The sequence below is a fragment of the Heliangelus exortis genome, chromosome 6 (assembly GCF_036169615.1).
Source record: "Heliangelus exortis chromosome 6, bHelExo1.hap1, whole genome shotgun sequence".
Taxonomy (NCBI): domain Eukaryota; kingdom Metazoa; phylum Chordata; class Aves; order Apodiformes; family Trochilidae; genus Heliangelus; species Heliangelus exortis.
Window position 1 is genome coordinate 22,961,228 of NC_092427.1, and position 20,528 is coordinate 22,981,755.

A 20,528-nucleotide genomic window follows, 5' to 3' on the forward strand; every position below is an offset into this window, starting at 1 on the left:
TCATTTCCTTTATTCACTCTTTTGCTCTTAAAAGTGTAAGCTGATGCATAAGGGGGACACAAAGACTAGCACTGTCTTGCTTTTCAGGTTAGAAAAATAATCTAAAAACTACTAAACTGGAAAGCACCAGTACCAGTACCAAAATACCAATACCAGAATACAAGAACCAAAACAAAAAAAGCAACATTAATGGACGAGTACAGTGGGAATTAATTCCAAGTAAGTTCCAAACAGCTTTTAAAACTTTTGGTATACAAGGAAAAAACCATACAATAGCATATTTAAAAAAAAAAAAAATGTTCAGCAGCTGCAAGCCACACAAACAAAATTACTGGTGATACCCAGAATCTCATCTTTGTATTTCTCTGGACTGTGGCTTAGGTCTCAGAGATCAAACCAATAGCTTGAGGGCAGCATCCATCTCAAGAGTTTTCACCAGATGATTGATAGGCCAACCAAATCATGGCTATACTGTGTGGAAAGTTGAGGAGAGCCAAGAGAACACCTCTTCTAAATATAAGTTCAACACTGAGTAAACGCCTGCGTGGAGCTGACACCTGAAAACCATGCTGGAAAAAAAGCCTCCCCTAAAATATACAGTTTCTGCCCAGTATCACAGCAATTTCTGGGACCGAGATCAAAGGAACTGGAAGAAGAAAGATGGTGACAGCTCAAGATCAACTAAATATTAGTATACCTTCACAGTAAAGATAGTTTGAAATTGTTTTCACATTCTGTCAGCTGCTAACTAAAAAAATGGCAAGGCAAAAATGATACAAGAAATGAAACGATCAGCAGAAATGTTATAATCTTTCATAATCTCTACCCACTGCAGTCATGAGACAAAAGGACTACAATTCTGCAGGCTCAGTCACTGAGAAAAGATACACCAGAAACAGCTAACAGGACATGCTGAACTTATTCCAGGCCCAAGTATACCCAGATTATTTTATCAGCGAGGGCTTCAAATTTTAACACATTTCTGTAATGGACTCAGCAAGTCTAGCTCTGAAAATGGTAAATTTTATAGGATCAAGACTGACGGCCATGATAGCAGTCAAACATGAACATCCCTCCTGCTCTGCTAAGTTCCCTATTTTTCCACAATAATTGGTAATATTCCAATGACAGTATGGGAACCTTACCTGAAGCTGATTAAATGGAGAGCAATCTGTGGAGGAGTCCTCAGCGAAGCCACTGCTGTCAGAGTGCTGACTCGCAGACCGTAACAGCTGATCTGTTTAAAACAAGCAAAACCTAACCATAATTACTTTACAAATCACAGCCTTCCTAGCTCAGTCACATTCAATATGTGCTTTCCTTTTACATCAAAGTAACGCTAAGTGGATAACACAATTCCTTTTCAAGTTCCATTTTGAACAACTGCAGAGAAATAGCTTTCTTGTTCCGAGCAAAACCTCTTCTCATGCAAAGCCCTACTTGTAAAAACACAGTTCCTTTTCAAGTTCCATTCAGCAGATGTTGCTGCCGTTGGAGTTTTCCTTCCATGAAACTTAAACACTTGTTAATTCACACGCAGGCAGTGGAACAGTTGCTTTTGCATTGACACATACAGATTTGCCATCCCTCCTGATCATGGAGATAAAGGAGATGGCTCCCGCCAGCCTACACCCCCACCCCAGGTACTGAGGAGAACAGCATCACCTGGGCAGAGAGGGTGATGTGCAGGACTTGGGAGAACTACTAGAGATGGCCTTCCACTGATTAGATGGACAAATACAAAACATCTCTGACACATCAACAGGCAATCTGCCAAAGCACATTCCCAGCCCTCATTTGACACAGGAAAGATAAGATCCTCTTGCTTGTTCATCTCTATTTACATTAGGTAAGTGTTAAAATAGCCTGAAGAGACTCTAAAATCCTCACTGCTGCCTAGGAGTGGCTTCCTCTGGCACAAGCATCATAGCCACAAAGCTGCTTTTCACAGAGATCTCAGCAGCTCTGCAGAACAGCACTGCATGTACATTTTTCCCTGCTAGACTCAGGAGGCACCAGTGATGGGGGTTTCCTTACAACACCATAAACATTTTGCTTAGTCGGATGGCAGACTGGGCAACAACCATTTCTTTCTCCCCTCTGGTTCTCAGCAGGGGTGTAAAAGCTTGGAGAATGGGATGAGACCACAGCAGCCTCTTGCCCCCAGACCCCTGCCACCTCCTTGTCACCTCTGGGTGAGAGCTCACTGTCATCTTAGAGGCTCAGGGCAGAATTTTGCCCCACATTCTTTCAACCACTTAACTGTCATCATATAAATTAATCCCAGTTCATAGCTCAATGCATTGGAATGCATTATGAAAACTGTTTTGAAACTCTTGGATATTCAGAACTGCCTTTTTTTTTTTTTTTTTCTTTTTAGTATTCATTTTTATGAACATTTCACTAAGGGAGAAATAAAAGCCTGCACAGGCACAGAAGTTTGTGTACACCAGGAGAGGCAAACTGCCCATTAGACTTCTGTATCAGTGATTGCACACAGCTTCTAGGGAGTGCCTTTAGAATTGTGCTGCTGTTCTGTTATCATGGTAGCCACCATATCCTGCAATGATAAACAGCTTTTCTACCTCAAGAAACACATCTCCACCCAGCTCCTGGTAAAGACAATAGAAATTACTTCCCTGAGAACTGGACTTACTAACCCCCCAATACAATGATTACAGATGAAAAAGTGTGCAATTAACAGGTTGCCACTACAACTGAGGTTCATGGGAAGCTGCAACCTCCCCCAGGGTAAACAGTTACCTGCTTTGGCCTCCTCTCTGTCTCTTTTTCACTTAGTAAGAACATTTCAAAGGAAAAGCACTACTGGTGAATGCTTTAGCCACTGAGGAGAGATTCCAATCAGTTCAGATAAAGCTATTCACCAGTGTATGTGACGGCATTTGGTTTCACGTGCATGAATTTTATTACTGCTCAATAATAATTTTTTTTCTTTATTTCTGCCCATCTATTTCCTTTTCAGTAAAATACTTCCTTTTCAGCTATACATATAAAAAGCCTTAAACGAACATTTATATATTTTATATAAATATATATGTATATATGTCTCCTCAAATCATTCTTGGTCTACTCAGAGACACTTTTGCTAAAGTGTTTTAGATAATTTTCTGTAACATTTGTTACTTATGCACATGCTTTGACAGCCTTGCCTTACAGATACTGCCAATCAAGTGGTCTTGTCCCACACCCTACCCTTGTCTCTTCCAAGTTCTAAGAGTTCTCCACTGTACCACTACTGTGTAAATGCAGTAAGAACAGGAATCTCTACTACTTCAGTAGTGAAATAATAATAAGGTTTGGCTCTACAATGACTGGAAATACCAACTGGTATATTGGGATATACCAATACATAGTGGTATCCACCCTCTTTGTCAACTACTGATTCAGATGTACAGCCTGCTCTATGGCACTTGGGTGTCTCCGATTGAAGCAGAGAATAGGAAAGCACAAAAACTTTTTTTTTTTTTAAAGCTAAGGAGTTACATTCAAATCTAGACTAAAATGCCTTCTGGCACTGGAGAGTATTTAGAGAAGGAGGCTGTGACAAGAGAAGGAGGCTGTGACGAGACACGGCTCTTCTCTCTTCACCTTGAATGGAGAAAACTCAGCAACGAACACTGAGTTGTAGGGGCTAACCTGGAGTTAATCCTTACCCTGCCTTTCCTGATTACAGCAACCATCCCTTCCACAGAAAGGTCACCACACGATGCTGACCCTGAGTACCAAAGTTATTATCAACACTACAGAGAGGAAACTTTCTGAACTACTGCAAGAAGGGCAGAGGCAGCATAATAAGGAAAGTGTGGGAAAATGAACCAGCCAAGATGAACAAATGCAGAAGGAACAATCAAACTCATGTCCCAGTTAAATAGAGCACAAATGAAAGTGACCCTTGGTTTATTGTTTTAAGCTGTATTAAAAAAAACAACAAAATATATTTAGGCACTGAAAACATGCCAGTGAAATATGGGTATTCAGAAATCTATCAAATAAGATGACAAAGTTCTAAATGAGAACAGATGACGAAGAAACAGGTCTGTGATTAAGAAAACATGAGAGCACAGACTTATCAGAGAATCATTACACAGTAAGAGAATAATTAATCTATTGTAAAATAATATTTAGCTACCAATGAATTCAGTCTCACCAGTCCAAACAGTCCCATCAGGTACCTGTCTTACACTTGCTGTGTCACTGAAATGCTCACACAGAAAAGGAAGAGAAATATGTGCAAACTGCTTGGGAAGCTGTAGGAATATCCTTTTTTTTTTTTTTTTTTTTTTTTTTTTTTTTTTTTTTTTTTTTTTATCTGCAGAACTGGCAAAGCTCTCATGCACTTTGTATTTCATGTCATCATTAATAAACTGACATTCCCAACTTGGTTATAAAGTGTTCCATTATGCAATTAAAGATCTGCTGCCCCAGACATCTCATACTCATTGCACCCTGCAGCCCAGCACTGCAAAAATCAACACAGTAGGAAACCCAGCTGCAGAAACACCAGAGTCCCTGAGTATTCCCTAGCTTCTGGACTATTAGGCACAGACTCCCACATAATCTGTTCCAAATATTTTCTTCTCACTCCTCCATCTCCAATGTTCTGTAGAGCTACACCCACAAAGAGCTATAAATGCAACAATATATTAATGACAGGAAATGCTGATGATGTGATTTCTTTACTTTTAAGAACTAAATTCTCAAAATGAATAACTGCTTTTGATTATCAATGACAGAGGCCTTAAAAGAAATAGGCTGCAGCTATTCAAAAATTCACAGAGCCACTGATGTCAGCAATTAGACATTCACAAAGTACAATGCCTCAAGAATACTTTGTTCTCTACACATTGTACCTATATTTACCCTGTTTATTGGTAATTTTTGGAATGGAAGGTGCTGCTGTATAAATATGTCAGGAAGAAATTTGTTTTCCTACTAAAAAACTTTCCTTCCAGATAACTTCACAATAAGTGTTGTTTTTTTTTATAGTGGACATTTAGCAGCACTGTGTGTTTACAATGCAAAGCAACTGAAGCTTTTCATTCTTGCACAAAAATACATTTACATTTGAGGTTTGCAACAACAAGGAATAGTTTGGGACATTTTAGTAGCATTTAGTACCATTTGGAAGACACAACCTAAGAAGTACATCTAGCTAGTCAATATAATACAGAATTCTCTGTATCCCCCATGACATGTTTAACAAACACATACAATACTATAGCAAAGCAACAATTTGTAAGCTACTTTGAAAATCTATGCTTACCACTTATAAACAAATGTACTCTGAAATGAGAAAGATGCTTTGATGGGGAGCCTAAGAATGAGTAAACTCAGTGTTCTTCATGCATATCTTAAGAGTCTCCAGACTTACAGTAGAGAATCTTAGTTTCAAATACTTCACATCTTATTATAGATACTCTTAAAATTTCTTCCAAACCATTGTAAACGTCAGAGAATCCACAGCCCTTTCTATAGAAGTGAAATAAAATTGCAAGGTTTTTAATGTTGTGTATTGAACAGCACTATCCCTGCTAAGTGGCACAGAAATACCTGTATATGAAAAAGGGTACAAATTTATTCCTTCAGGGGAAGCACTCATTTGGAACAATTTTTTGCTTATGGGATTTTATGTACTCTAGAGCCAATCAAGGAAAGAGATGGGTCTGCATGAGGATCATCAACTAAAATCTCATTGTGAAGGAAAATTGGTGCTTGAGTTTCATGCTGATCCTACCTCTAGTGAGAGCGGCATTTTAGATTTGGACACAATGGGCAGCATTTTCAATAAATGACCAATAACTATGGATGTCTTCAAACTTAGTGAGCACCTGCTCTCTGAAAAAAGAGGCCACTATACTGCTTCATGTTGGACAACTTGTGAAAAAAACATTGACTATTGGTTTTTAATGTTTTGGGTAAGTTCTTCACCCAATGCTTTCTCTTCGCACTTTTACTGAAAGAACAAAATTCTAATCTTTCCATATCTTTCAGGTGAAAGACAATGTTAGTCCCAGACTAATGTAAAGCAAACAGGCAGGTTTATCATCTGCATTGACATTCTTGCTAGAAAATTCATATAGAACTCTAAACAATACTTATATGACAACTAAATGCCATGTGTATTCAGAAGCAGGTGGGACATAGTAGCTTGGAAGAGTGAGCCAGCAAGCCCTGTTTCTGCCACACTGAACACCCACTTCTAGAACTGCTGGTACCTTCCAGCAGGTACACACAAGAACCACCTGACTTTTAGTTTTCCTTGCACGGAGAAAGAAGAGAGTAAGATAGCTACTGGAAACATCAAATACAAAATTAGCAGTTAAGAAGATGAAAAATTGTATTTTTCTCCTCCCTGATTGGAGGCCCTGGTTCCTTAGGTTGTTCTTGTATGAACAGCTCTTTCTTAAACTGCTGAACCCAAGAAACAAGAGACCTGACCTGTAACGGGTGTCTCTCTATACACACAATCATGTAAAGCATATAATCATGAATTGAATGTAATCATAAGCATGAACCAAGAACAGCCAGGGGAGAAATGCTGGGCACTGTAATAGATGCAGCTTCTGGCCATCCTTCTTGGTGGCCTGTAGGTAACAGAGGAAGACTAGCAAGTGTTATGCTGTGCTGTGCTAAACACTGCTGAGATAGTAGAACAAGCTATTGCTAATAACCAGGCACTAACCTGCAGTGTTTCGTCTAGAGCATTCTCAACCATGCTAAAGCAACTCAACTGACAGCTCACAAGACTGTCAGCTCCTTTGCTAAAAGGTAGATAGGATGACCTGTGTTTCTTGAGACAGTTTTTCTGACTCTCTTGAGCATCTAGAGGTGCTACTCATGTTTCACCAAGATGTTGCATTGCAGCTAAACATCTCACAAAGTGAAAAAAGCTCTGGTTTTGCTTTAATTACACTTAGCAGGTAGAAAAGGCTCTACGTGCCACCGTTTCACACAGTAACAATCACAAAACTAACCTAGATCAGCCTAGTCCTCCTCCCAAGTTGTAAAATTTGTACATAAGAATTTGAGATGAAAGCACAAACTAAGTGTGCCATCAAAACCCTGTGCATAGAGTTTGCCACGTGAAGGACTACAATTTCCACATGGGCACAGAGACAACAGTCTTCTGTGCAGCCAGCCTGCAGATGGAGCAGTGGTGCATAGGAAAAAGCTTTCTGTGTCATGCAATTTAGGTTTAAAACAGTATAATTTTAGTTTAAATGCGTATCTTAAATTACAGGATCTGACAAGGAAAAAAATCTCATACAGTGTGAATTAACATTTAAGTTCCTCTGAGCTATCATCAATTCTACAAAAGTGCAAACAGCCAGTGAGGTTAAAGAGCTGTTGTCTTGTCTGTAATTTGGTCATCTCTTTGTAGTAATGTCCTGTGATACAGATGAAAAAGAAACTCAGATACTCTTTCTTTCTAAAGAGAAAAGCAATTTTAGAAATTTTATATATGTGAATCCACATTTCAGGAAGGGAAGGACACACAGCAGACTCCTGTCTCCTGGGAGCTGAAGTTTACTCACCTTTTCTTGACTTAGTCACTGCCAGCTGGTGAGAAGCTGGAATGTGTGATAGATCCCCCTCTGTACTCTGGATCTGTCAGGAAGAGGAGATTAATATTTTGTCAGGCCAACTGGAATACATTAATATCCTTAAGAGTGTGCAAGTGATATGCTCTGCACATGCAGGTTTTTGCAGGGATTCTGTTGTTGTTTGATTGGTTTGGATTTGGTTTTGGTTGGGTTTTGTTTGTTTGTTTTGCTCTTTGTTGGTGGTGGTTTTTTCTCCAGTCCAACAGCCCACAATGACTGAGGGAGCAAATCCTATCTCCTTGAACCAAAGTATTATTTCATCAGGTACTCAGCAATGCTCCCATAGGATGGTTCTTTGGCAGCATCTCTCACTCACAGTGCAGGGATCCCCTCCTGTTACATTCATCTTGCAAAAAGATCAGGAAATCACACTCTGTGACACTGCTTAAGAGTTCTCTGTTTCTCATTGAAGAAAGACTGAAATAATGGTGTGAAAACACCTTTGCCCACCTTTACATAACTGTCTTTTCCCTTGAGCGCTCTTAGCCCCTCGTTTGAATAAAGAGAACATGCAAAATACATTTAGAAAAATCTATCAAGAGGTCAGCACATAAGGATCGTCATCTGCTGCCCAACCAACCATTTCCCATAAGCCACCAATCTTCCAAAACAACTCAGACTGTGCCAGAAACTAGTCCAGACTTCACCATACCACTGCTTATGGAAATACTTCTTGTGTCTTCCAGTACAAAAGAGGAAGATAATATTTTCAGAGCCATGAAAATTTCAACTGGGAAATTAAAGATTACCTGAAAATTAATCCTATTACTTAATCACTATATGAAACACAGAATTATTAAGAAAGCAGTTCTCAGTCAACTGTTCAAACAATAAAAAGAATATGCCTAAAATCACAACAGGGAGGCCTTTGTTTTGTTCAAAAACTAGAATATGTTTTCTCTTCTGCGTGCCACAGAAAAAATTCTACTGGTTCACAGTTAAGACTACAAACACGATCCAGACACCAATCCAACACCCTCAACTCTTTCCTCCAACAGGCTTCCTGTCTCATTTCAAAATTACCAGGCAAGGAAATTTTCATCTCCACTTCTGATCTACTTAAAAATGCAAAAGCACAAAAAAAAAAAAAAAAAAAAAAAAGCACAAAACTGGTGGGTTTAAGCCCAAATCAGTATTTGGCTAAAGAATCTCTATTTGCAATGATATAGCGTCTATCAGCCACAAGAGTGCATTTTCTTAATTACAAGGGTTTTGAGAGGTGCTTGGCCTGAACTTTTCCCCATTAATAGGTGAACAGCATTACTCATTACACTTGCACAATAAATCAGAAAGCTTCTGTTCCTCTGGGAGATGAAGGCTGTACCAAAGAGGTAAGTGCTTATTTTGTCTCAGTGCCAGGGAGAAGGGGCTCATCAATTAAGTTTCAGGAAAGAACCTTTTTTTAAAAATAAAGAAAAAATTTTAAAAGAGAAAATAAAATAATAATAAAAAAAAAGAACAGCAAGCAATCTTACAGCCCTTAGATCCATCTGGCCTTCCAGGAAAGGTATCTTGATTCTGTTACACCTCCCAGTTTCCGATGGCTAAATTTGCAGCCTCCCAACACCGAGGCCTCTTCTCATCTAACTACTCCCCGCCTCCTGTCCTTGGCTGGGAGACAGCATCCTGGCTGTGTCTGCAGCACGGCGCAGTTGGACGAGTGCAGAGCAGCACTCCCCTCTCCTGCCCCGTCCCTGCAGCCAATACTGATGCTGGTAAATGACCTTCAGGGCTCTATCTGCCCCCCTATGAGCGGGTGTTTGGGGGAAATCCTGTCCTGACTCACTCCTGCACCAGCTATCTTCACAGCCACAGACTTCCGAAGGGCGCTCAAACCTCCGAGGCACTTGTGAGCATGGAAAGAGCTTCCTTGATATATCTGTCATCTTTCTTGTGTGTATGAATGCACTCCAAACCAAGCTGGGAAAATGGGAGGAGGAGTTATTTTCACTGTTTCTAATACAGTTTATTGTTCGTTATGCCCTGCTTAGAGACGCACAAAAATAAAATCACACTGCCAGGTATTGTTCTAAAGTTTCTTCAACAAAACCAAATCCCTCCCTCCCAGGGATCTGAAGGCAGTTGATACGTATATGTTCTATTGTGTAAACAAAAATTCACCACAATCCCATCCCACGTTGCATGTTGTCTTGCCAAAACAGCTGTGTTTATGCACTGGAATCATTGCAAAGTGTGTCAACCAAGACTTCACAAATGCATCACAATGGGCTTGTGCATAATTCAGCAACACTTCTTCATGTCATAACCCTTTACAGTCCAAATTACTTTGAAGGACAATTCCAATTCTTTTTCTTCTATTTTTAATCAGTAGATTTAATTTTGCCCAAGAACACACACACAAAAAAATATTTCTCCTGTGAAACCAGTCCAACTATCAAGAAGCAAAATGCAGTGCCACTCAGACCCTTCCCACTGTGCCAATGCAAACATCCGTGCAGCTACACAACAAACTGGACCCAGAAAATTATCCAGTTGAAAACTATGACAGGAGAAATAAAAAAAATGAAGATACACTAGGTTTCTTTTTCCCCTCTCAACTGGATCATTGTAATGACTGCCCTCAGCTATAATACCAGCTGATCTAGAAGAACCTGTAATGACAAAATGACACTAGACATGGTATATACTAAACCATCACTTCATCATTTGCTGTAAAGTCTGGGGGTTTTATATTCACTTGCTTCCTTTGCTCATTTCTCCAGTGAAATCACAGTCCTTCATTCTTCCTATTTAACATAGGCAAAAAAGTTAACTGCTCAGCTGTTAACAAAAGCCACTTCAAAATGTGTCCACAAAACCAGCTACTAATATAAGATAGATCTTACAATTCAAGGTGTGAGTTTATGCAAAAATCACATTCTTGAATGTGTAGGCTGCACATCTACAAGCCTAATAAACAAAGCTCTTACAGGAACCTGGGAATGAAAATCCCTTTGGTACAGTTACCAATAAAAAAAATGGATATATGTCTTTATGAAGATATTAAAAACCAGATAGCACAGAATTTGTAACTAAGCCATTGCCAAAGGCACATCAAACAGTCACTCCCAGTGTGCCAATTTCCAGAGAAAAAACAAATCAACATATAGTAGATTGTCATCAAAACCAAAAGTTGCAAAAGACTAACATCTCACCTTAGATAGTCCCTTTCCCTTTCATGCAACAGCATTCTTGATTCATCCACAAATTTATCTTTAACCCATATCAACTCATAAACTGTCTTCACTTTTAGGCAACAAAAAGAATGACTTCCAATTAGCAGTTTAAGGCAAGTAAAAATAGAAAACCAAAGGTTTTTATACACAAAGTCTAACCAAGACCTATTTCCACAGGAGAAGTTCCTAGCAGTTTTGCCAGTAACTGCAATTACCTGAGCTTGGTGAAAAAAAGGACTTCCCTGCTGACTCTCAGGAACAACATCAGCAGCACTACCAAGTTATTTAATTAAGAAGAGCAATTAGAGCAGCCAACCAAGAGAGAGACAACTGTCCTATCGCTCAGAGCATTTAAAGTATTCCTTGGAGAAAACACTGTCAGCTAGACAGGAGGGAACATTCCTCTCCTGGCCGCCCACAAGTTATGTAAACTGCATGCAAAAACAAAGTCATCCATCTCCACCTACCTCTTCCATCTCAAAGGAGTCCTTCTGCTGCAGCAATAGATTCATTATGGATGGGTTTGCAAGGAGAGCACAGGGGTCTCTCCCTGGTGATGCTGCAAGCAGCCGTTGTGTTGAGGCGCTGCTGTTGGATGTATTGGAACTGCTGCTGAAGCCTGGCAAGTTCAAAAGACCAGACTCTTCACACAGTCTATCCTGGGCACCTGCCAACATGCTGCTCTGCACATCTGCTGGAGGCACACTACCTTCTTGCTTATCATCAGACCCAGGGGGAAGGTTTTCAAGTCCACGTGTGTCCACGGCATTTGTCTGACTACCGACAAACTCCTCTTTTACGGTAGCCAAAAAAGAGGGTGAGTCTTTCTTTTTAGAATATTTTGGTAACTTAGATTCACTTTGAACATCATTGTCCTCATTCACTGCTTCAGCTGGACTTTTTCCTTTTTCAACTGGTGAAGGAGTTGAGCAGCCACTACCATCGGCTTGCTGTGTCCCACACAGATTGAGCTTAGACAAGGTCTTCATTAACCGACTGGCTGTATTGCTGCGATTTAAAGGGGGAGGGCTGGATGCCTCTTTGCTAGAAGACACTGAATTCATACTACCAATTTTCTGCAAAGGAGTCCCAGACACTTGAGAATACAAAGAAGAAAAAGCATTGGCCACAGTAGTAAGCACTTCAATCTGACGGAAACGACCTGCACAGGAATAAAACATGAGGTAGAGTTTATGAGGAAGTTTGCTGTCATCACATCCCAGACCTGTTGATCTGTCACTATGCAATGGCTTGAATTCTGAGAGAGAGTTTTTTCTTCATATCTGAAGAGGGAACTTTTATCATAACCTGTGCACACCCTATAACCATTTCTCTTCCTACTTATAAAGGGTCCCAAAGGCTGACTGAGCACTAACAAGAGTCGTATCACACAGTATGAAAAAAATGGAAAGAAACCTTTGCAAGAGTGTGTGGTAGTTGTTCAAGGAGAGCAGCAAGCAATGCTTTCACAAAGTAAAAAAGGGGCACAGTTAATCAGTGCAAGTTAATTCACAGAGCACTAGAAAGAAAAGGGTTACTTGTATCGCTCTCTCCATCTGCAGCTACAAGAGGACATTTCAGCTATGCCCTCATTTCAGCAACACTCATTACTGACCTAACAAAGTTCCTGTCCAAGTCAATAGAAATACTGGCTCAGATTTCAACAACTACAGAAGTAGGTCATTGCTGACAGATTTCAAAAATCCCACCTAGATATTCAAAAACACAAAAAGAGACCTATATTGCTATTTTTTCCAGTGCTCTAAAGGTATAGGTGACAAGCTTACGAGCAAGAAGCAAGAATGATGGAAAACAGAAGGCAATCTATCTTATGGGATGTCTTTCATGCCCCTTCCCCAATATAAATCCCTTTCCCTCATGTGCAGGTGTATGACACTGATGGTCACATTTTGTCATATTTAAGACAAAGGAAGAGATTTATTATGGATTCTGGATAGAATTTGGTAGTTAAGACTGTAAAAGGTTTTTGCCAGAACACCAGATACACACCTTCTTTTGAAGTTCAAAAGAACTTCAAAATAGTTCAAGAACTTTCTACATAGTTCAAAAACTTAAAAATAAATTTTACTTCAAAAACATACTTACTTGTTAGAGCAAAATTTGGATTTTCCACTTCCATGCGCTGTATTTGGGCATTCAAAAACACTTTGATATCTATCCCTCTGGCAAATGATGAAGAATTAAAAAATCTTGCTGGAATTTTTGATGCAATATCTGGTTCATCTCTTCCAAATCCAAGGTTATAGAGTACTTCTTCAGGATCTTCCTCATAAAGCTCCAGTAATTCAGAAACACTAGACAAATGAAAAGATGTTCACTATCTATTTGTCTCTTTTTTTAAGACTCAGTCTCTTCTGCCCAACTGCAAATTTAGCCCAGTAGCCAGCTTGGTCTATTGAACTTTTGATTTCTACAGCTCAGCCTACTTTAGGAAATAACTGTGGAAATTCCAGCATCTGAAACTTTGGTTCTCAGCAGAGACATCAGCCTAGACACATCTCAGAGCCAATCCTGTAATTTATAAAGTCAGCCCTTATTCTGCAGAGCTCTGATTTTAAGATATTGAAATTTAAGTTTTTTCTAATGTTTGAGCCCATTTGTTAGTATTTACTGCAAACCACAACTAAAACCAAATAGCAGTTTTCCAGCAACCAAATGAAAATTCCTTTCTCGGCTACTAAATGCAACAATGCACATAAATCAAGCCAAGTTCATTTAACTGAGGAAGAACAGAAGAATTAAGCTTTGCCAGCAAAATGCAGCCAAATTCCACTGAACTGTGCTATGACCTTCAAAACATAGCACTCTTTTACCTTGAAACAGTTGCACTGCTTTTTCCAGACCCAGTGGAGTTCATACTTCTCCCCTTCTGGTGGAACTGCAGCCTCTTCTCTTTGGCCAGCACACCATTGCTGTCAACACAAATGGAGAAGACAACTGTGATAAACCCTTTTCATTCAGGGACTCCCTTCTCTGTCTCAGAGGAGAGCTAAGCCTCCTGTGCTGCTGAATTTCTCTTTTCCCCTTCAGTGTTATCTGGTTTATATAAGCCATGTCATTTATTGAAATACAATAACAAAAGCAAACCCTGGGATGCCTCAGTGAAAATGTACATAGACGGTAAGAATTGGAAGGCAAATGCAAGCTGAATAAACAAATCCCTGCTCTCCCCTTGCTGCACCACCCTCCCCAATCCTACCCTCCTCCACACTTGGGTGACCTGCCCCATCCGGCCTTTCCCTGCCCTCCCCTGCAGCAGGACCACCTCCCCATGGCACAGCCACCTCTCCATGGCAGGGCCACCACTGCCCAGGGCATCCTGCCTGGGGAACTCAGCTCCCCCTCACCCTTGGCTGCCACCAGCACAAGGCTCTGAGCTGCCCCAGCAGCAGCCAAGGAAGCTGAAGAGGCTCCAGGCTGAAGGAAATGGAGCAAGACGAGCTCCAACCAAGACTGCTGGCCAATTTCTTTCCCAATCCCAGACTATTTCCTCCCTGCATCAGGAGAATCCTCCTCAGCATTAGGTGGTACCTTGGCCTCAACTGCACCATTCCTGACAATCTCTCTGGGGGACAAACCTTTGCAGAGTGAATTTTGCTGTACAAATATTAACACACACAGCCCAGAACAACCACCAAGAAACCAAAGAAGATAGAGGATTCACCTAAAAACACATTTACAGAGCCCAGCTCAGGAGAAGCAGCAAGGATGCTACTCACATGGGCTGTGCTGGTATTTTCTCAAGGCTCACCAGGGGTTCTAGTCAAAGCACACTTTATTTCAAAGCCTATGGCAGGGGGCTATAATGCAGGCTCTCTCTGTCTTTTTTTTCCCAAATATTATCTGCTCTTAAAGATGAAACTAACTTTCTCTTGAAATTTGTGAAATGGCACATGATCAGTGAGGCAAGGTAAATTATTTAAAAGGTTTGGCATTTCTCTGTTTTCCTTCTGCTACCCCAAAATCTACATCGGATTTATTGGAAGGATAAAAATCTGCTTTTGTTTTCTGCATTTCATAATGACTGTTTCTGTGAGATCTAGATCTTCTCTTTCTCTCTTATGTAAACTGACAGAACCAGATGAGCTTAAGCTCTGAGGTAGCCTCCACAACTCCCTCTGCCCCCTCTCCCTCCGCCCTGCAGCATAAATATTTCTCTGAAGTAAACAACCAAAAAGATAATTACCATGTTTCCATTTGAGTATCACTCCGTAGATGATTAGCTGTAGAGAAACAAGAAGTTACACACAGACCTCGTCAGAACTTCAGTTCCCACAACTGGTACTAAGAAACAGGCACAGAGCACATTTACTCCCACATAAGCACAGTTTTTCTCTTCCCATAGAAATGCTATTGCCAAATGCTTCTAGTATACAGCTGATATAAAGATGAACTGGCTTCCTCAGGCTGAGTTTATCTCACATGGACACACATCTACATACTGTCATTAATAGTACTAACTTGAAATTTTACATGTGGCAAGCTAGTAATTGTTGTATAAACCATTTATTGCTTTGCAGTTGATTACAGCTGCAGGGCTACTCCCAGGTGGGAAGGGGAGGAGAAGCAGGCACATGAGGATTGCTCCAGCAGAGAAAATAAGGAACATGGGGCGGCTGGCCCCATGGCCAGGTACTGCCTCTATTCATGATAACAACTTGGTCACAGGGGCAGGGCTGCAGCTGTCCAAGCAGTGCAATCCATGGATAACAGTTGGGTGAAGCCTGTGGTGCCAATGAGACCAGTGGCCACATTGGAATAGAGATGACTGTGCAGGGAGACTGGCAGCAAGGTACCAAGCACTTGGTCACCATCCTCTGACATTGATGTTGGCACTTTTGATAGGCACAACATCCCAGCCTGCATTATTCTTTCAGAGTATCAACACCTTGTCTTGTCAAGCCATAGCTGAGCACCTGCCTTACATTGTGGGCTTCCCAAAGAGGCAATACAATATTAACAAATTTGCTGCAGGAGACAGACAAGGGGCATGCATATGCTATAGCAGCCCTTGGAATCAGCTAGGAAAAGAGCAAAGTGGTGTCAAACATGCTGCCAGGAGAATCCTGCACCTTGACTTGCTCTGCCAGTGGGGTACAGTCAGCAATAGAGAGCAGATATGGAACATCACAACATCTCACTTCTTTTTAGAGGCATCACAAAGAAACTTAAATGCATACAAAATGCAGAGGCCAAATTTCTTTTTTAAAAAATAAAATTCTTGCCTATAATATGATGGTTTGGTTATCTATACAGTGACTAGTGTGAACAGCTGAACTGTGGGTTTTAACAGCTCAGGTTAAACCTAACAGTACAGGTTGGGGTGACAGGGCTGTGCTCAATGCCCTCTGTACCATTCACACAGGGCTCTGGCTTGTATCTGGATTCAGCAGGCAAAGATACACAAGGGCAGCCCATTCATCACAGCCTCAAAGGGGCTGTCTGTCTGGCAGGGAATGCAGTGCTGCTCCAAGCAGCTCTGCTGTTCCCTTGTTCTCAGATGGGGAACAAAGCCCTGCAGAAACACCCACATCCTTACCCAGGAAGACCAACCAGCAATTCTAGTATTGGTACTTTTGTCATCTGAAAAATTACCTTCTGCCTAAATCATGCTAAAGGCTCATAAAAATAAAGAAATCATTGGGAACAATACAGGGAAAGAAATTAAAAGAAAACAGAGGCATGATGTTTTAAAATATATTGACTCTTGTATTATTGGCTCAGAGATTGTATTATCATTACAAATAAACTTTTTCTATGAAATCTCTGTACTGCAGGTGATCTAACAAGTAGAAAAGACTGCCAAAAATATTAAATCCTAGTTAATCTGTTGCAGTAAGGGACCCATTACTGCTTCTCCATCATTATCAGATCAAGGTCATTAACAGATCAACTGTTTCCTTTACAAGTCTTGAATCTTTAAAAGTTAAAGATTTCCCCTTCCTTCAAGCCCCGTCACACCACTTTGACACCACTGGGAAGAAAAAAAGTGCTTTCTACTATACAAGTTCTATATAGTTTTTGAAAAGACAAGCAGCTAGAAACAGCAAGGAATATGCTGATCCAAAATAGTTACTTAGCTTTGGTGCTTTTCATTTTTAAAAGCACTTAGCCATTAATGGGCTCGCCTCTTGGCTGACAGAATTCCATTCCTCCTTTCAGAAGCCTGCACATGCCACTTCCAAGGGATTCAGTGGAAGTGGGGCATGCATGCCTGCCAAGAGTAACCCACAGACAAGAACAGCAAGCAGGAGAAACCACTTTCTCACAGCCCCAGTGAGTGTGCCAGGCTGTGCTGCCACTGCAGGCATTAAAATGAGAAGGCAGAAGCAAATTCAGGGCTGCCTCTGACCTTTGGGTTAGACCAGAATGTTTAACACCAGTGATAATCTAATAAACTCAAAAAGTAAATATTCCTGCCTTTTTCTGCAGCTTCATGCTGGTTTTCTAGCCAGCTTTATAAACTGCCTTAGACCAGAAGGGAAACACTCTTTCAAAATAAAAATCAGATGACTGAATTTTATTTTTTTTCCTACAAAAAAAAAAAAAAAAAAAGGCATAATCCTGCCACACCCACCTTCAGCTCCCAGGGATAAGTCATCTTCAAAACTTCCTCCATTTCTCACCAGCATGCCTGAAAATGTACAGTTAGCAGTTCAACAACCAGGGTGCTGCAGTGGTTTTATTTCCAACAGCTTAATTAAAGATATTAGCATGCCATTTCAGTCGATACAACAGGATATAACCAGGCTATATTTACAATCCCTGCATAACTCATAGACTAAAAATGCACTAAGAAGCAAAATGTTACATTTGAGAACAGAGAAATACTACTTTGAAAGAAAACTACTTCAACACTGCTTTTGTTTTGTTCTCAGAAACATCCCCGAGTCAACCTGCAAGCAAATTAATTGCAAGTGGGAACTTGGAGGTACCACCCAACACATCTGTGCCTTCTGCTGCTCCATCATCTGTCCTCTAGATACCTTACCAAGGGGATCCAGAGTCTAAGTCCAGCTGAGGCATTCCCATCTTTGTCTCCCTGCACCAGATTAAGATTTGAAGCGAAGACTCCGAGCACGGCAATTCCTCTGCACCCTGTTACCACCTGCACATTCTTGCTGTACTTTGAACTTTAGTATTCAGATTTGCTCAGACAGTAAAATTGTCAGGTGTGGCAACCGGCGTTATTAGAGGCAGGGACTGCCTAATGCTCACCAGCTTGGAGAGGAAATTACAATCTCCCATTTCTGCACATTTTGGGGTATTTTTTTAGGACTTCCTAAACTCTGTAGAGAGACTTATTTGGATTCTTTTGCTCCTTCTCCAGTCTCTTGGGCAAAACAGCTTCCCATTGAGAATAACTTGGCAATGCCAAGTGTAGTTTTTGCCACTGCTAAAGAGCCAAGGTCTCAGGTGAACATCCATGAAAACAGAGTTCCCAGCTAGAGCTATTTCAGTAGGCAAAGCCTTTCCTTACCCTTCAACAGAGGATTGCTTTGCTCATCCAGGGAGGCTCCCAGAGGCGTTCTGAAACCACAGAAGAGATTATTACTAGTTTAAAAACTTGCTGCTTCATGTCCTTCCTTACAGTGTGCAACAAGCTTGTGATAGCAGCAATTGTCCCTCCCTCCGCCCCCAGAAAGCACAAACATCTGAGGACTGGTAATAGCTTCCTAAACAATCCCCAGCCCTCTGAACAAATATGCCTTGTAGGGAAAAAAGAAACAAAACAGGTTAATAATAACTGCAATGTTCAGATACCAGTCAGTGGCAAAGCTCCGGGGTCAACAGCCCTCTCCCAAGGAAAATCATGGGCTTCTCAACAAATCACACAGAAAAAGTGATCCTGGGTTTCTGAATGGACCAAATCAATCTCATTTATATGACAAAAACTGTGGTCATTTTTGTACACATTTTAAACTTCCTGGGGAACAGTAAAAAGCTGTATTTGGTGATCAGGAACAAAATAAAAAAACTTGACAGTTACTTTAGCTGTCACTTGGTAGTTTTGGTACTTTATAGACTCCACATGCTGGCTCTTACTTGGATGATTCCTCCTATGATTCAAAGATTGCTGCTCCCTGAAGGGCAGGGGATTTGGTGCACCTTATGGTGCCCAATAGGAGCAGCAGAAGCAGCACAAATGACAGGTCCAGTCCCATGGACAACGGGGTCCATGCCACAGTTGTTGATAATAGCTGGATGCTTCCACAATTTTTTTCTGAGACATGCTTAACCAAAGGCCTGTTACCATTAAGTAGCACAGCATTAACTCTCAAAGACCAAAACAAATTCAATAATATAACAATCATAAAAAGGGGAAAGTGTTTATATACATGCCTATTTCATGTATGTTTCATTTGGGTTTCTAATCAAGCAAGCACATAAACCTGCCCAAAACCCTGAAAGTAAATAGTGTTCTGACACATTATTTGTTTTGCTGCCATGGCCAAATAAAGCAAGGGAAGTTTACATCTGCTTTCTAACAGGCCTTCCATTTCAAAACCTTTCCCCCCCCCCAAAAGAAAAGATTTCATTTTTTCCACATGTGGCTTGCTGATAGGGAGCAAGCTCACTTCAATGGTCACTGATGAAGTTAAGCCCCACTATGGGGAGATGCCAAAGCAAACAGCCAGAGCATCCAGGTACAAAAGTGTGTTTCAGGTGACAGAATAAACACTTCCAAGGCTCTGATCTCCCAGGTTCCCACATGGCTGTCCTGTCAAGCTCTGAAAAAACTCAGGCCATATTGTCTAAATCTGTCACGCCACAACAAGCCTTATGTTATGAGGTAATAACTATGATGGTTGTTTACTCTCTGGCTTTGATAGGTGTGCTCCCATCCTTCTCTCTCTCCTTTCCTGGTAGATACTGCCACATCTCTACCTTTTTGATGGAGCAACCTGCTGGCAATAACTTGGATAGCCATGGTCAGTGCTGCCTGCAGCACCTTGCAGAAAATGGTAAAAGCAACCACTGAAACTGACATTTTCTTTCAAAAATTAAGTCTGTTGCCTCTACAACATGTTAGCAGCTACCAGAAAAGCAGCTGTCAAAGCTGCCACCTGTCAACCACCCATCTGCTGCCCTTCTTGCACTGCTGCATAACACCCCCTGCCTTTGAAAAACTTGCATTTAAGAACCAGACACAACAAAAATTGAAATGGGAACACATTAAAATCCCCTTGGACAATGGTGCAGACAGCTCTGCCTTTTCATGTTTTTCACCAGCAAGGCCCACAGGCCAGCTCTGCCTCAGAGCAACTCCACGTGCTCAGCAAGGTTAGGGCTGGGGACCTTCCCACTTGCTGGGGCCTCAGGACAAAGCCTCCCCACTATCAGTGCAGGTCCCCAGCAGGTCCCAGCAGCCTTCACACAACAGCCGAGGAGGCCAAGAGCAACCTGAGGGCAGCCAGAGCACAGAGCAAGTAAGCAAGTGTGTGCCTGCAGCAAGAGGTCCCACTGGTTTTCATTTGCATTCACTCATTTATTGCTGTATTTTAACACATATGGCAGTAACTTATCTCACTACTGGTCTACAAAAGAAATGAGTGAATTCTCGATGGCCACGATGGCAGGGGACATGGGTACTGAGCCAGTAGAAGGACCAAGGACAATAGGCAGCCTCAAGGCTTGCTTTCATTCTGAGAGTTAATTTGTTAAGTTGTGGTAGGGTGGTCTTTAGAAACAGGACAAGAAATTT

General features: G+C 41.1%; 1 protein-coding gene across 5 annotated transcripts in view; it reads right to left on the reverse strand.

Annotated features, from left to right (window-relative positions):
• ITPRID2 (ITPR interacting domain containing 2) overlaps positions 1–20,528 on the reverse strand; it is a 62,449-nt gene that overhangs the window by 16,863 nt on the left and 25,058 nt on the right. For all 5 annotated transcript variants that reach the window (XM_071747195.1, XM_071747194.1, XM_071747193.1 and 2 more), the window contains 8 exons: positions 18,303–18,352; positions 17,400–17,456; positions 15,009–15,045; positions 13,636–13,734; positions 12,908–13,116; positions 11,269–11,963; positions 7,557–7,629; positions 1,146–1,237 (listed from right to left, as the gene is read on the reverse strand). In XM_071747195.1, coding sequence (XP_071603296.1) covers positions 1,146–1,237; positions 7,557–7,629; positions 11,269–11,963; positions 12,908–13,116; positions 13,636–13,734; positions 15,009–15,045; positions 17,400–17,456; positions 18,303–18,352 — 1,312 coding nt within the window. The remainder of the gene's footprint in view (positions 1–1,145; positions 1,238–7,556; positions 7,630–11,268; positions 11,964–12,907; positions 13,117–13,635; positions 13,735–15,008; positions 15,046–17,399; positions 17,457–18,302; positions 18,353–20,528) is intronic.